Genomic DNA, 18,253 nt, shown 5'->3' on the forward strand with positions numbered 1-18,253 from the left:
CGGGCGAGGTGGCGGGCGCCTGTAGTCGCAGCTACTGCGGAGGCTGAGGCAGGAGAATGGCGTAAACCCGGGAGGCGGAGCTTGCAGTGAGCTGAGATCCGGCCACTGCACTCCAGCCTGGGCGACAGAGTGAGACTCCGTCTCAAAAAAAAAAAAAAAAAAAAGATTAGGATGTAATCTGGATAATGTCTTTTATGTAAAATGCTAGATTTATTTAAAGAGGTGGTTCTCCAGATCTCCAGGAAAAACCAGACTCTAAACAAAAGAGTAACAGTTTAAATAAGAACTCACTCACTAAACTAAAGGTAAATGATATTAGGGGGGGAAAAAAAAGGTTCTGTCTTCAGTCCTAGGTGGAGATCCAAGGATTCTGGCTACTCTTTGGTGAAAGTTTTTGACTTCTGCCAAGAAAATAACACAAGAATTGGATTAAAATGAAGCTTCACAAGAATAGGGACCTAGACCTGGGCCTAAGGCCTAGTAGCATTCAATAAGAGAATAGGGACTTAGAGTGGGCCTAAGGCCTATTAGCATTCAATAAATATCTGCTAAAAAACTGAATGAATACACTTCTCAAAGAATCAAGAAGTTGGAATCTACAAAAGACCAGACAGTATACTCTAAAGGACTTTTTTTTTTTTTGAGACGGAGTCTCGCTCTGTCACCCAGGCTAGAGTGCAGTGACGGGATCTCAGCTCACTGCAAGCTCCGCCTCCTGGGTTTAGGCCATTCTCCTGCCTCAGCCTCCCGAGTAGCTGGGACTACAGGCGCCCGCCACCTCGCCCGGCTAGTTTTTTGTATTTTTTAGTAGAGACGGGGTTTCACCGTGTTAGCCAGGATGGGTCGATCTCCTGACCTCGTGATCCGCCCGTCTCGGCCTCCCAAAGTGCTGGGATTACAGGCTTGTGCCACCGCGCCCGGCCCTCTAAAGGACTTTTTAAGACTTGTCCCCTAAGCTGAACAAAGTTAACTTCTGTATTGTACCTGCCCGGCTATATAAATATTCTGTGACTTCTGAGTCTTTTTATATATACAGAATTTCTGCTCACTTTAGCCTGATTGAAGAGTGCATAGTTGTTTGACTTATAAAGTTACCGAATGCCACAAGAGAGAACTTCAAAATGTGCCTTAGTTCATGGGTTGGCGATAAAGAGTTGATGTTCTCTGGTTTGCTGAATATAATTCTAAAGTTTTATCAAAAAAAGTTGATTTTTATTTTTTTATTTTTTTTTTTTTTTGAGAATGTCTCGCTCTGTCACCAGGCTGGAGTGTAGTGGCGTGATCTCGGTTCACTCAACCTCCACCTCCTGGGTTCAAGTGATTCTCCTGCCTCAGCCTCCTGAGTAACTGGGACTACAGGTGTGTGCCACAACACCCAGCTAATTTTTGTATTTGTAGTAGAGATGGGGTTTCACCATGTTGGCCAGGATGGTCTCCATCTCTTGACCTTGTGATCCGCCTGCCTTGGCCTCCCAAAGTGCTGGGATTACAGGTGTTAGCCACCACGCCCAGTCAAAAAAAAAGTTGGTTTTTATAAGAAACACTACTAATAGCCAAACCAAAATTCCAAGAATGAAAATGTTGTCTTTAGGGGAAAAACAATGAGGCCATCAGAGAGTCTACTGGGTTCCCATGGTGACATTTGTTTCTGATTATACGTATATAATATTAAATACTCTCTTCTGGGGTTTTAAAGACTTTTAAGAAAGGGAATGAGCCAGATTCATTTTCTTTCTAATTTTTGATATCCAACAGCATATTTTCTGGCCCCAAGAGACTGTTTGTGGAAGAGACAATTAGAGAGGGCATGTGTGAGAAACTATGTGTGAGAGATGGTGTGTGCGAGAGGTTGTATATATATGAGACAAACTATATGTATGTGAAATCATGTGTGTATGAGAGAGATTGTGTGTATGAAAGATTGTGGGTGTGTGAGAAAGACTCTGAGAGTCTTCTGACTACAGACAACAGGAAACAGATCTTTAAAATAAGCCTATGGGATTCTGCCTATTTTAATTCCTTTTCTGAGCCTGAAAACATTTTAATAGAAGGTCCCAAATAACTCTTACTCTTCTCCATGTGTACACATGTTTACTTTCCATATTTACTTTTCTGATATTTTACCTATACAATAACCCATCGTTTTCTCAATGTACAGATAAGGCACACACAGAAAAAAATATGGTATTTTATTTAAACACCCCTCCATTTTCCTTGAACAAAATGGATAGGGTAGTACAAAAAAGAATTACAAATTGGATATATTCCCCTTACCACCCACTAAGAAAGATGTATTCTTACCCAGTTATAGAAAGATACACCATTTGATACACCATCAAACGACGCAAGGCTCCAACAAAGTACACACACGAGGAAGCACTCCACAGAAAGGGACAAATACACAGACCTTCAGTGAGACACTAGGAAAGGAGGCTAAAGGAACAAGAGGGACAGTGAAATGTGTGTTCCTTGAAAAGGATGGGCAGGTACTCAGGCAAGAACAGGGGGACCCTGCTGGAGAGTGTAACTGGGTGTATGTGTGTTTCTCTCTCACATGCAAACCCACACACACTCATCTCTTACATACATGCACTCTCTCTTAAATATATCTACTGGCTCTCTCACACTAGTTTCTCTTTCACACTTGATCTCTCTCAGTTTCTGTTGTTCCCTCATTCACTCTCTCTCTCTCACAGTCTCTTGCATACACATACAATCTCTCTCTCTCTCTTTCTCTCTCTCTTTGAGACAGGGTCTGGCTCTGTCACCCAGGCTGGAGTGCAGTGGTGTGATCTCTGCTCACTGCAGCCTCGACTTCCCGGGCTGAAGAGATCCTCCCACCTCAGCCTCCTGAGTAGCTGGAACCAAAATGCCACCACCACACCTGGCTAATTGTATTTTTAGTAGAGACGGGGTTGCCCAGGCTGGTCTCCAACTCCTGGGCTCAAGCAATCCGCCCACCTCGGCCTCCCAAAGTACATACAATCTCTTATATGCAGTTTCTTTTCTATAGAATCTCTCTCACACACACAAATGACGCTCAACGTCTCTCTCACACTAATGGTTTCTTACACACGCACAATGTCCCTCATAAATACACACAGCCTCTCTCATCGTGTATAATCTCCCTCATGCAGTCTATGTCCATAGTTTTTCACACAACCCCCTTCTTCTCAGTCTGTCGGCCTCTCAATCTCTCACACACCCCCCCAACACACACACACACACACACCTCGTTGGCCCCGCCCCCTGTCTTGACCCCTCCCCTGTATGGCTCCGCCCCGACGGCCGGGGGTTGGGCGAGCCAGTGACAGGAGGGGCCGGGCTGGTACTTCAGGCGCCCAGGCCGGCGGGGCGCGCTCCGGAGGCTCCTGTCAGCGGCGGGTACGGCGGATCCCAGGGCAGCCCTCGGGCGGCGGCGCTCCCTGGTGCGTCGCGGCGTGGTCCTCCGGCGGCTGTCCAGGGCGGCAGGAGTTGGTGGCGGGATGTGCTCAGTCGGGGAGCTGCTGCGGGGCGGCGACGGCTGGGAGCGCGACGAGGACGGGGACGCGCTGGCGGAGCAGGCGGCGGCAGGGACCGAGCGGGATCCCGGGGCGAGCCCGCGGCGGCGCGGACAGCGGCTGAAAGAGAACGAGCAGGTGAGCGCGGGGAGGGGCGGCGGCGGAGCGTCAGGGTCGGGGGCCGCGAGCCCCGCCCAGCGGTGGAGGGAAAGGGCCCGGCCCGCCGGCAGCGCCGCAGCTCTGCCCCGCGTGGGGCACTGGCTCCGCGGCTCTCTGGGAAGCCGCCGCCGGGAGCGGTTAGACGGCGCTCCCGGGAGGAGCCGCGGGGTCGCGCGAGTGCGGACGCCAGCGCCGCCCCGGGGTCGCGTGTCTGACGGGGTCAGCGTGGCCAGTCCCCTGGCGTCCGGCAGAGGATTCTCAGGCCGGCGCCCAGGGCTCGGAGGAAATGCCCTCCATAGCGGTGATTTATTTAAAAGCCTCACTTGTAAACACTTCTTTTTCAACTTCGAGTCCGTGCCTTGCGCCGGGACTCCCCTCCCGCCCTCCATCTTGCGTTTCTGAGCCCACACCTAGCGTGTCTGGAAGGTGTGGGTGGATTCCGTCCAAGGGCAGCGCTGAAAGCATGAGTAGGAGCGGGTGTTACAATGGATGTCTTGACAGGGACTCTCCCAGAGCAAGTTCTTCACGTAAACACAGATGAGATCAAAGCTTCAGTTAAAAAGTGGAGAGGCAAGAATATTGCTTTCGGTTAGTATTATACTAAAGAGAAGTATAAGAGGCCAGCCATAATAAGGGAAAAGAGAAGTTGGGTAATTTTTTAAACTCGCTGAGTTTGATCTCATTTAAATAAAGTGTGATAATGGTCATTATAACATCAGATATCTTAAAGATTAGGCAAAAGGTTTAATTTTAAAATTGAATTGTATGTTGGATGAATTTTCTACAGCAAATACAGTATTTAGACTTTCCAAATACCTGAAGTAAGCTGATCTTTAGAATCACGTTAAGGAGCAGGAATTCAAATGATTATTGGCCTTTATTACAGCCTGTACTGTTAGAACAATTAATGCCTGTCTCTCCTCATTTTTCTTCATTTATCCTTTCTGTCACATTTCACAAATTCCAGTATCATCACTAAATGCGTTAATAGATGTGTACCTTATATTGTTTCAATAGGTTACTTAGGAAACAGTAACACTGTGTAGCACACAAAATATGCCTTAGCGTTAGGTTTGATCACCACGTGGAGTGTAATTTTTCATCTGTGACAATATAAGAGAAAATGACTCAAGCAAATAATTTGGTAGCTAGTTCTTCTGATTCCGTTCCTAGTGGTTTTTCCCGTTAACTGTACTCAGTTGCTCAAGGGCTTGGTTTCCTCTAGCTTAAATTGCTCAACTGGAAAAGTGAAGAAGACAGCACAAGAATTCCTTTGGGGGTGGGGAGGGGTTGCATCTGAGCAGGGGTTTCCAAACTAAATTTTCAAATGGTTGTAAGGGAGCATATAAAATACTTCATTTAAGCTTCTGTGCACTTCATTAGTATGATTATGTAGACATCACTAATAGCACAGAATTGCTTATGTTACAAAGTAAAAAGATAAAACAAAAAATGAAATGTGTATCTTAGAAAACAGATATCACTTTGCATACCTGCTCCTTCATTGAATGTCATGAAAGTTCATTTCCTGTACTCCTTTGAAGTGTTATTTTTATCATTCTCTTTTTGCCTCAAAATTTATTAATTTATTCGAAGCCCCCATACACAATAATTGAAAATCACTTCTGAGATAGGCATTACCTACTACTAGCACCAAAGAAGATTTTGTCAAGAAGCCAAAAATAAGCAAAAACTTGGTGCAACCCAACCCATTGGTGTAAAAAGCAAACTTTTCTGATAAATCGTTTCTTGGTAATATTATCATAAAGCCTGGCTGTTTTTTTTTCAAGTCCTGTAAATGTAAAACTGTTATGCATTACATGTGTGAAGATATTTGAGGGAGAAATGTAATTAACAACAATGGAACATATCCCAAGGACTCGTTTTATTTAGCTTTTATTTAGGGAGATGATTTTTGTTTGTCTTGTTGGTTGTTTTAAGGATACAAGGACGCCAGATTACAAATGGAATATTTTTGAAAGATTGGTTTCTAAGTTAATGATTTAGAACTTAAAGTGAACTTTTCCATGAAAACAATGATATAAACAGAAACAGAACGAAAACTAATTAGCTGGAAATGAGACAGAGGCCATCTTCCTGCCGTCTTTTCTACTTGGCACGCTCACTTGGTGTTCCAGAGTCATGGATAGGCTCATGGATATTGAGAGGAAATTAGAGGCAGGAGCTAGCAGAGGCGCTCCTTCTAACCCGGAAAAGAGCTATGGTTGTATGCTCTTGAACTCAGTAACTCCAGAGGCACCTGACTTGTGCTCGTCTAACTCTTTCAGTGATTTTGTCAACACCTAATTTTCTGTATTAAGTCCCTTTCTATTTCTATTCCCCTCACAGAGTTTGCTCTTTCCTGATAATTTGATGGAGGTTTCTTTCTTGGGCTATTTCTCAAGCTAAAGCCTCCTCCACATACATCCCTTCCTTCACTGATTTTTCTTTCAACTTCTATCTGAAAGGTTCATTCCTTTTCCTTAACCTGGAAGGCTCTTCGATCAGCTTGTTATTATAATATCGGAACAAAATGTATCTTTATTTTGTTATTTATTTCATATAATACTGAAATGCTAGTATTAACATAGGTGTTTTATTACTAGTTAAGATATTGTCTGCATCATTTTTTACAATTTGTCCTTAGATGCTACTCCATTTGAGCAAAAAATGAAGGTTCCTCTGTCCTGGCCTGAGTCTTTCCAGGTAGGGCGACTGACAAAGGAAGCCTGGTTAAAATCAAGTCACTTAAGAAAGAAGGCATTGGGAGAATGAGTCAAGTCCCATAGATGAAGAAACTGTGCCGGGTTTGAAGTAGGATCAGGTGTCTAAAGAGAGAGAAGCAAGGGAAAGAAGGAATTTCAAGGAATGCCCAAGGAACTGAAGAGACAGGACATAGCTATTCCATATATATGTTGGTAATTGTGTGCATGAGAGATGATCCAAGTATGTTCCTGAGGGTGAATGCCAGGTGGCTTTACGTAAGAATTTCTGTGCCTTGATGCATAGCTGGAAGGCTAAACATTTCCAGTCCGTTATTATATATCTTAAATGTCAATAGCATCTGATTAGATGTGGCACAATGTACAGGTCACTTACAATCTGAAATAACCTAACATGACCCTCTTACCTAGAGAATAGGGAAGTCCCATTATCCTTAGATTGACTTTAGAATTATTAACTCTAGCTTTAACATCTTTATGATTATAAAGGTAATGTGTGCTTTGGAAAATTAGAACTATAAAAAGATCTAAAGAAGAAAAAAGCCTTTGAAATCCCACTCTGAATAATATTTTGATATCAAATATGAAACATTTGGTATTACTACAGTATATTCATTTGTCTATGTGTATATGCATATATACACACTTTTTTTTTTTTTTTTTTGAGATAGGGTTTTGCTATGTTGTGCAGGCTAATCTCAAACTACTGGCCTCAAGCAATCCTTCCATCTCAGCCTCCCAAAGTACTGGGATTACAGGTCTGAGCCTCTGTGTCCAGCCACACACGTATTTTTAACATGTTTTAATATAAATAGAATTTTGTGTCTTCTTTTACAAAAGGTTGTGTCATTTTGCCATGTTATGGAAATCCTATGTGAAAACTCTCTTTAGGACTGCCAAATAATTCATTCCCCTAACACCGCACATTGAAGTTGCTTCAAGCTTTCTTTTATAAATCATGCTGTATAATCTTTTATCGTATTAAGAATTATATTAAAGTCTATATTAAGTTTTTTTATTTTTGTTGGTATTATGAAAAGGATTTTTTCCATATCATTTATTTCTGGTGTCTAGCTATTGACTTTTATGTATTTCATTTTTAACTGGCCACCTTTCTAAATTTTTATACTGGTACTAATAAATACTAGTGTATCTCTTAGACTTGATTTTTTGCATCTTCTAGGTATATAATTATCCAGTTTATAGATAAGAATGATTTTGCTTCCTTTCAAATGACAATGTCTCATTTCTATTTCTTGCCTTTTGCAATGCCTAGAACTTTCAGAACAATGCTGGCTCATAGATAAATTTAAGTAAATAAATGAAGGAACTTCTGTAACAGCACTTGCCAAAGTGTGTTCCATGAGATGAGCTGTAAAAAAGAAACAAAATGGGGGGTCAGTGAGGGGGCCCATGCCTTTTTATCTGTCAGTAGAAATATGATTAACAGTACAGATTCCAGATCAGGGATACCTGGGTTTGCCTTTTATTGACTGTAACTTTAGGCAAGTAACCTCTCTGGGCTTCAGTTTCTGTGTCTGCATAATGGAAATAATTGTATCAACTTCATAGGATTATTGGAAGGATTATATGAGTTAATAATACGTGAGATGTACGTAGAGCAGTCTCTGGCACATAGCTAGCATGTGAGTGTTAGCTGTTAGACCTAATTTTGAACCAAAGTCCTAACTGAAACAAAATCTGAGAAAGGCAATTTTAAGTTTTCCAGCCTTTGCAATTAGAAAAACACCTTAGGAGAAAAGCAGAATAGAATAGTGTTAATATAGTTTGGATGTTTGTTGCCTCCAAATTTTATACTGAAGAGTGATCTACAGTGTTGGAGGTGGGGTCTCATGAGAGGTGTTTTGATCATGGGGGTAGATCCCTCATAAATGGCTTAGTGCTATCCCTTTGGTGATAGGTAAATTGTCACCCACTTAGTTCACACCAGATCTGGTTGTTTAAAAGAATCTGGAACCTCTTATTCTCTCTCTCCCTCTATCTCCCTCCCTCCCTCCCTCCCTCCTTCTTGCCATGTGACACTGCCTGCTCTCCCTTCACTTTCCACCATGCTTGTAAGCTTCCTAAGGCCCTTACCAGAAGCAGATGCCAGCAATATGTTTTCTCTACAGCCTGCAGAACCATGAGCCAAATAAACCTCTCTTCTTTATAAATTATCCAGTGCTATATTATCTGTGTCTGATTTTTTTATAGCAATGGAAACTGACACAAGTATTCCTCATCTTTAATGTGCATAGGAATCATCTCTTATTAAATGCAGATTTTGATTCAGTTGGTTTGGAGTGAGGTCTGAGATTTTGCATCTCTACAAGCTCCTAAGTGATACTGATGCTGTGCCCATGGACCACATTTTGGCAAGGGAATGGAGAATAAGCAAGTCAAGATACTGTATTCACCACACTTGCCCTTCAACATAGTATCAGTAATACATACATATGAAGTTGTTTAACTATTTTCTTAGAAGTGTATATTTAAACTCTTGGTAAAATATGAGAAGCCAATAGTTGTTCCCTAGGCCACATTATTTGCTGTAGGTCCTACAGCTAACTCATGCTAGAGCAGACTAGAACCCAGGTGTCTGAACACCAAAGCTAGTGTTTTTTGTTTGTTTCATAAATACAAAAAGCACATTACATGATGGAAGAACAGTCTGACAAATTTTCTGCCCTTCTTTAGATTGTGTAGTTCAAAACTAAATACTAGCTTATACTCACTTCCTTGCACATATTTTAAAAGCAGTTTGCAAGCAATATTGTAACAAGTGCTATGAACTTAGATGAATTCTGCCCTAACTTAATCTCATCTTGTTCCTAAGGACATCCAGTCACTAGAGTAACTCAGGGAATAATTTTGCATTTGATAGGCATCTTTTGTTCATTTTTTTAAAATTATCCTGACTGGAATTTCTAAATCAGTGGTTCTCAACTGGGGGCGTTTTGTCCACAGGGGGCATTTGACAATGTCTGGACATTTTTTTTATTGTTGAGACTAAGGGGGTGGTACTGACATCTAATATGAAAAGGCCAGGAATGCTGCTAAACATCCTATAATGCTATAGTCCCCTACAGCGAAGTATTGTCAGGCACAAAATTTCAATAGTGCCAAAGTTGAGAAACAATACTCAAAATATGTAAGGGTTAAAGTCCTTTGAGTTGTCAAAAGTAATTACTCTGATAATAGATACTCCAATAGATAGTTTAAAATTGTTTATTTGCTTGAAACCTGTATTTTAAACAGACTTCCAAATGATCCCTTTTCTCTGTGTCTCTTCTAGCAACTCCTCAAATGCAACTTGCTGTTATTTTGCTTTCTCGCACATTCCTTTTCTGCCTTTCTTTCCTACCAACCACCTACTTTCTGTCCCTGTTGAGTCTTATTGTCCCATGTGTTTTATCCTTCTCCACCCATCTCGACCACTTTCTCTTCTTCTGCATACATCTTCCCCTACCTCTTCCACTTCTTTACAGAAGCTGAGCATTATGAAACAATGAAAAGGGGTTTGAAGTATGACAGATCTAATTTTGAATCCTGGTTTTACTACTTTATTAGCCCCCGTGATCCTGATTACTTAATCCCTCAGAGATTCAATTTCCTCATTTGTAATGGGTATAATGCTACCCACTTCTTAAAGTTTTTATGAAGATTCAGTCTCATTTTGTATGTAAAATGCCTTAACACATGGGAGGTAGGCCCTCAATAAATATTTGCTCCTTATTTTTCCCTCACCTTTTCTATTTTTCGTCTTTTTCTCTGATTTTCCTCCTCTTATTTCCCTCAACTAACACATCATAGAACTGTTTTTAGTACATGTAATTCTCAAATTTATAGAATATTTATTGAACAAAGTGTTAAGATTGTCTTTTCTAAACATTAAATACATTTTTTCACAATCTTTAAAGAAAAAAGTAAACCTGTCAACCTAAATTATGTTGTTTTTTATGTAGATCTCTAGTTGTTTTTTTTTTTCCCCTTGTTGCTCACTAATCCTTGAAAGGAAAAATACCCACCTCCTCTGTACAAACTGTTCTCAGTTTCCTATTCAAAAGAAGAGATAAGGCAAGATTAAAGGGAAAAACTAAAAGTACCATGACATCAGTCTTGCTGTAACCAAAATATGTAGAAGTTCTGTGTCTCCATTCATGTGTTCTTTAAGACTTAGCAAAACTATCCTCATTTTCTGTCTTTTCTGGAGTCATCATCTTATCTTGCAGTAACAGCCACCTATCTCCAAAACCCTTGTTTCTACTTAGTTATGTTTTATTTCATTGTGTTTGTGTGTTTAAGAGAATTAATAAGATATTTGAAGTGTAGCTTCTTTTGAGCAGATCAGCCAAGTTTCTAACTAACCTGATGCAGAAGATACTTTGTATCTTCTAATCTTTTTCCCCATACCCAGTGTTCCCCCCTCCCCACAACCATTTAACTTCATTGACAGCTGAGTCTTATCTTGGCATAGGAAGAGGAAGTGATTGGCTTTATTTCTTGCTAGTTTCTTATGGCAACAACTGTAGCTTATCAGGGTTCTAATCAAAAGGAAAGCAAGGTACAAATGTTTTTAACTTTATGGAAAATAAAGGATAAAATTATTATTAATACTTAATATCTAAACATAATGTTAAGAAAGTTAAATTCCCATTGTGGTTTTCACTATATTTATTTTCATGTAACTTTTTAAATATCTGTGTTTGAGAATTTCTTTTATTTCCTCTTCCAATTAATCCAAAATAATTTAATTTTTGTTTTGATTAAACAAAAATTTAATCCTCTTGATTAAAGTTTTACTTAAATGTCTGCAGATGGTCTACAGAGGTAGGGAATTTAAGTTTGATGTGTGATTGTGAATTCCATCAGTCTGACTGAATTGAGGATTTCTTATTCCATGAGTTTTAGAGGTAATAACAACAGAAGTGAAATTTTCACTGCCACAAATTGAGAATTGAGAAGGAAAGTCATTTTTCAGGAGAAATACTTGATTTTGACTACTTTTTTTCCCTAAGTTTGATACTTTATTTTTTTTTTAATTTATTTCTGTTTATTTTTGAGACAGAGTTTTCCTCTGTTGCCCAAGCAGGAGTGCAATGGTAGGATCTCAGCTCACTGCAACCTCCACTTCCCAGGTTCAAGCAATTCTTGTGCCTCAGCCTACCAAGTTCCTGGGACTACAGGTGCATACCACCATGCCTGACTTTTTGTATTTTTAGTAGAGATGGAGTTTTGCCATGTTGCCCAGGCTGGTTATGAACTGCTGGCCTCAAGCAATCTGCCTGCCTCGGCCTTCCACGGTGCTGGGATTACAGGCATGAGCCACTGTGCCCAGCCTGGCTACTTTTAACGAATAAGTTCACCCATCTTGTTGTAGCATCTAGCTTATTGTCCTGCATATACAAGGTACTAAGTAATGTCACCAGAGATTTCATATTTTTTTATTAAAAAAAGGAGGTTTTTGAAAAAGTATAAAATGTAGAAATTTCTTAACCTGCAGTTTGAAATCAAAAAGAGGCTTGGGCAAGGCACGGTGGCTCATGCCTGTAATCACAGCACTTTGGGAGGCTGAGGCAGGTGGGTCACCTGAGGCCAGGAGTTCGAGACCAGCTTGGCCAACATGGTGAAACCCCACCTCTACAAAAAAATACAAAAATTAGCTGGGTGTGGTGGTGAACATCTGTAATCCCAGCTACTCAGGAGGCTGAGGTAGAAGAATCGCTTGAACCCAGGAGGCAGAGGTTGCAGTGAGCTGAGATCATGCCACTGTACTCCAGCCTGGGCGACAGAGCAAAACTCTGCACCCACCACCCCACCCCCGGCCCCTGCCCCCAAAAAAGAGGCTTCAGTTAGGCATATTCTTGAATTCGTGGCCCACTATCATATATCATTAGTTTATGAAAAGCCCTTCTCTTATTTATTTTTCCATTGCATAACCATTTCTTTCACTACAATAGGCAGTTGTTCCAATATGTCTGTTAGATATTACTGAAATTGAGTGTATCTTTTTGACTACCTGGTGGTTTCATTTGTGTATTTGCAGTTATGACTTATAATTTTAAAAATATTGAATCCCGGTAGTTAAAATGAAAAATGAATGCAAATTTTGATATTTTTCAGTTTATAATCATTTCAAAGACTAAGTTCTAGTTGATATTCTCATTGGTTTTTATCCATCCCCTCAAAAAAATCTTTTTTCTTTTATTGGTTCTATGTAGTTTAGTGGGAGGTAAGTATAAAACAATGCTATAATTTTTCATTTACTGATAAATGACAAGTTATAATGATAAAGAAGTTATAAATTATGTAATATATAATATAATGCTGTTATTAGATGAAGCCTTATATAGGTAGTAAATTTTTACATTTAATTATATCATTTTTTAATGTTTTGTAGGAAATGAAAACTGCAACTTCTTATAGAGTCCGATAAATAGGAAAATATGTCCAGCCTCACTAGAAAGAAAAGAAATGCAAATTAAAACAATTAGGCATGATTTTTCACCTGTCAAGTTGTCAAAGATTAAAAAGATGAAAGGTGTGGGTTTAGAGATACAGTGTATAAAATACTATATGGCTATATGAGATATAGTGTATAAAATACACTAAAAATTAGAGGTATAAGCTAGTTCAGTATTTCTAGAAGGAAATATGATATCAAACCTTATGAACAGATACTATTATTACCCCTACTTTAACATGTACAAATTGCAGAGCAAGGAGGTTAAGTAACAGTGAAAGTATAGCTGCTAGAAAGTTGCAGAGTTGAGATTCAAATCCATGCTTAAAAGCCCTAAACTACCAAGCTAGTGTTTGGCCATGAAATCAATTTAGTGGATTTTAAACAGGATAGGATAATATGGAAATTACTAGAATACATCACACATGGTATGCGTGTCACTTTGTGGAACTTAATATGTACTAGTTCAGGATATATAATACTGTATATTTCTTATTGTGGATGACAGTCACGATCACTGCAGTAGCACAGACAGATCAATTCTATCTCAGGTGATGTACCTGGAACTCTTCCCCCAGATCTTCCCTTGGCAGGGCTTCATATCCCAGCATATCTATTACTTTCTCAGAAAGTTCAGCTCTGACTACTTTGTGGAAAGAACCTCCCACCCCATAATCCTCTCTTCCACTAGACTGTTTTCTTTTCCTCATAGCTCTTCTTGCTAGTTGGAATTATCTTCCTTGTTAGTTAATATGTTTATTCTCTGCCACTCTTCACTGACCTCTCCACAGGCACACTCTAAAATGTAGAGTGTGTGCCCAGTCCCCATGAGGACAGAGATTACATTATATGGCAAATGTTTCAGAAAATTATTTGGGCATCTCTGAGCTACTACAGATGAATCTGTCAAAACTTCTATTCAAAAACATACTTGCTAGTAAAAACTCAATTGATGTTTTTGCTGAAGAAATGTGAAATTACCATGACAGAAATTAGTTTTCAAGAGGGAGAAACTTGGACTTTGTGTATAACAGGAACATGTCCTCTTATCAGAATTAACAGAAGAGGAACTAGTGATGTTAGTTGTGCATTGAGCTTAAAAGATTTCTGTGAAACATTTGTAAAATTGTAGGCAAGGATGTAGTCCTTGAAATGCTGTATTTAAAAATATCACAATATAAAGAAGGTAAAAGGCTAATACACATAGAAACTGGGGGTATTAACTTGTGTTGCTCTAAATTTTGAATTCTGTTTTTTGTTTTTTTGAAAATAGGATAGTAAGAAACCCAGATAGTCAGTGAAGCCCAGAGCTAGTAGAAAGACAGTGAATAAAATTCTTATCAGCCATTTCAATTGTGACAATGTTAAATTATAATTTTCAAAAAGGTAAAAGTATGGCTCTCATTAAACATAAAAGGAACACGTGTTAAATATTTTATGTAACTCATTATTTAGAGGGAACCCAGTAAATGTTACAACCTTTTCAAAGAAGAAATCAAAGAACTTAAAATATTTATGGAGAAGATATGTTGAAATGGATTTCAAAACTGGCTTTTTCCACAGGCAGAGAGAAGGAAGTCAATTGAACCTTAACTGGAACAGAATTTATTCCTGTAGATAAGAATATTTTTGCATTGCTCTCAATTATCTGTAATTTATAGACTTTAAAATAACTCAGAGACCATGAAGACTAACAATGTTCTAAACAATGCCGTAGAGACACCCAATAATTTTTTTGGCTTATTCTAAATAGATAAAGATAATTTAATATTTCTCCACATCCTCTCCAACACCTGTTGTTTCCTGATTTTTTAATGATTGCCATTCTAACTGGTGTGAGATGGTATCTCATTGTGGTTTTGATTTGCATTTCTCTGATGGCGAGTGATGATGAGCATTTTTTCATGTGTCTATTGGCTGGATGAATGTCTTCTTTTGAGAAATGTCTGTTCATATCCTTTGCCCACTTTTTGATGGGGTTGTTTGTTTTTTTCTTGTATATTTGTTTGAGTTCTTTGTAGATTCTGGATATTAGCCCTTTGTCAGATGAGTAGGTTGCAAAAATTTTCTCCCATTCTGTAGGTTGCCTGTTCACTCTGATGGTAGTTTCTTTTGCTGTGCAGAAGCTCTTTAGTTTAATTAGATCCCATTTGTCAATTTTTGCTTTTGCTGCCGTTGCTTTTGGTGTTTTAGACATGAAGTCCTTGCCCATGCCTATGTCCTGAATGGACATAGAAAACCTAGGTTTTCTTCTAGGGTTTTTATGGTATTAGGTCTAACATTTAAGTCTCTAATCCATCTTGAATTAATCTTCGTATAAGGAGTAAGGAGAGGATCCAGTTTCAGCTTTCTACTTATGGCTAGCCAATTTTCCCAGCACCATTTATGAAATAGGGAATCCTTTCCCCATTTCTTGTTTCTCTCAGGTTTGTCAAAGATCAGATGGCTGTAGATGTGTGGTATTATTTCTGAGGACTCTGTTCTGTTCCATTGGTCTATATCTCTGTTTTGGTACCAGTACCATGCTGTTTTGGTTACTGTAGCCTTGTAGTATAGTTTGAAGTCAGGTAGCGTGACGCCTCCAGCTTTGTCCTTTTGACTTAGGATTGTCTTGGCAATGCAGGCTCTTTTTTGGTTCCATATGAACTTTAAAGCAGTTTTTTCCAATTCTGTGAAGAAACTCATTGGTAGCTTGATGGGGATGGCATTGAATCTATGAATAACCTTGGGCAGTATGGCCATTTTCACGATATTGATTCTTCCTATCCATGAGCATTGTAAACTAGTTCAACCATTATGGAAAACAATATGGCAATTCCTCAAGGATCTAGAACTAGATGTACCATATGACCCAGCCATCCCACTACTGGGTATATACCCAAAGGATTATAAATTATTCTACTACAAAGACACATGCACACGTATGTTTATTGCGGCACTATTCACAATAGCAAAGACTTGGAATCAACCCAAATGTCCATCTGTGACAGACTGGATTAAGAAAATGTGGCACATATACACCATGGAATACTATGCAGCCAGAAAAAAGGATGAGTTTGCGTCCTTTGTAGGGACATGGATGCAGCTGGAAACCATCATTCTTAGCAAACTATCACAAGAAGAGAAAACCAAACACCGCATGTTCTCACTCATAGGTGGGAACTGAACAACGAGATCACTTGGACTCGGGAAGGGGAACATCACACACTGGGGCCTATCATGGGAAGGGGGGAGAGGGGAGGGATTGCATTGGGGAGTTATACATATATAAATGATGAATTGATGGGTGCTGACGAGTTGATGGGTGCAGCACACCAACATGGCACAAGTATACATATGTAACAAACCTGCACGTTATGCACATGTACCCTAGAACTTAAAGTATAATTAAAAAAAAAAAAATCGCCATAAAAAAAAAGATAATTTAATAATAGACAAAGATAATTTTTAAAATTTTCTACACACAGTAGATTAATTTCTGAATAGCAGGGCTATATGTGTCTCTTTAGAGTGTCATGTGATGTTAGAAAATATTAATTCTATTCCAGTCTTCTTTCCTAGTACTATTGAATGCATACATTCAGTGTACATGTGAAAGTGCATAATTTACATGAAAAAAGTAAAAATTGATTTCTTTTTGACATTCTTCTGTTATTATACAACTAAAATTAACCTGAATCTGAGATCACTCCCAAAAAAACACCCCAAACATTTCCAAAAAATTTTGGTGAGAACAAGATTGCTGCTCAAAGGATTCCATATCTATGTCTAGCTTTTATTTAGCACAGAAATCCCAATTGCTTGTTCATATCATCCTAGCATATTTTTTCCGTGTGTTGAGTGGTCACTTGTTCAGAGACAACTTTGTCTACTCGAGAGTTTCACAGCAATGTAGAGGCGCATTTCATTTAAGCTTTTAAATTTAAAGAAGGGCAGGAACAAAATGATTTTTTTCTATAGGAAATTAACCAATTAGCATTACTATCTGGCATCAATAAAAATATCCAATGTAAAACACTTGAGAAAAATAACATAAAGAAAAAAATAGATACCAAACTTTGTCCTTTATTATTTATTTTATTGATTATAATTTTTTATTGTGGTTTATTTAACAGTAATATACTGAAAAAGGTATAATGATTCTGCCATTTCTAGATGATAATATTTTCTTCTTGGAGTTTAAATGATTCGCTATTCGGAAATCAAAGTCTTTGGGCACTCTATATTTGGCTATGATTTTCAACCTTAAGTTGCTCTAACAATCTAGCTATATACTAAAGATACTTTCTCCTTTTACATAATATTGAACATAAATTGTTTTAACAACTGATTGTAATAATTGTATTATATAAATGTTTCTGTATTTATTATTATTTAGTTTTCCTGCTAGCATATACGTTCTTGATAGCTTTTAACCCATTCATTTCAAAAATTTAATGAGCTCCTACTGTTTTTCCAGGCACTGATCTAAGTCAAGATATAAGGAAACAAATAAAAACAGGCCACATTTCATTTCTGATTAATCTTGTGTTGTAGTAGGGAAAGAGAGACAATGCATAAATGAACAAGTATATCAGCCAACAAGTAAATCATTGGGTTATATGCAGTATGAAAAAAAAACCAGGAAGGTAGACAGGGAGTGTGGATGTGAGCTAGGATTGCTATTTTTATTGTTGTTATTATTTTTTCATTGCTATTGATATGTAATATTTGAACATATTTATGGGGTACATGTGATATTTTGAAGCATGCATTGTGTAATGATTAAATCAGTATATTTAGGATATCCATCATCTCAAACATTTATTATTTCTTTGTGTTGGGAACATTCAAATATTCTCTTCTAGCTTTTTTGAACTATACAATATATTGCTGTTAACTGCAGTCACCTAACTGTGCTATTGCACACTAGATTTTTTCTTACTGTATGATTGTGCTTTATCACCCCCTTTCCCCCCATACATACATACTTCCCAGCTCTGTTAACTGTCATTCTACTCTGTCTCAAAAAAAAATCAACCTTTTTAACTCCCACATATGAGTAAAAACCTGTAATATTTGTCCTTCTGTGCCTGGCTTATTTCACTTTTAAATAAAGTCGTCATGGAAGAGCTCACTGAGGTAATAGTTGAGCAAAGACCCAAAGGAAGTGAGAATTACCTACTTGGCTGTGCCCCTCTGTTTGCTTTGACTCTTTAGTAGGGTAGAGCAATTTAAGTCCCAGTCTTAGTAATTATGGTAACATACCTGTCTTCAATCTAGATTCTCAATTCTTTCTCACAATCCCCACTTCCAGTTCTCTATATTTTGTTGCTATTTTATTTGCTCCTACTGTAAGCAAATGCAAATTCTTTGTGGAAAGATAGAATGAAAAAGTAAACTAACTATGGACTTATTTCAGTTAGCAA

The 18,253-nt window shown here is 38.6% G+C and overlaps 1 protein-coding gene across 2 annotated transcripts in view; it reads left to right on the forward strand.

Moving 5' to 3' along the window:
- Positions 1-3,272: 3,272 nt before the first annotated feature.
- FAM241A (family with sequence similarity 241 member A) overlaps positions 3,273-18,253 on the forward strand; it is a 44,851-nt gene continuing 29,870 nt past the window's right edge. Inside the window, exon 1 of one of the 2 annotated variants that reach the window (XM_010389320.2) lies at positions 3,273-3,638. In XM_010389320.2, the coding sequence (XP_010387622.2) occupies positions 3,486-3,638 (153 nt within the window). In that variant the 5' untranslated portion in view covers positions 3,273-3,485. The remainder of the gene's footprint in view (positions 3,639-18,253) is intronic. The other variant, XM_030924305.1, reaches the window with a different exon arrangement.

The sequence above is a fragment of the Rhinopithecus roxellana genome, chromosome 2, assembly GCF_007565055.1.
Source record: "Rhinopithecus roxellana isolate Shanxi Qingling chromosome 2, ASM756505v1, whole genome shotgun sequence".
Classification (NCBI taxonomy): Eukaryota; Metazoa; Chordata; class Mammalia; order Primates; family Cercopithecidae; genus Rhinopithecus; species Rhinopithecus roxellana.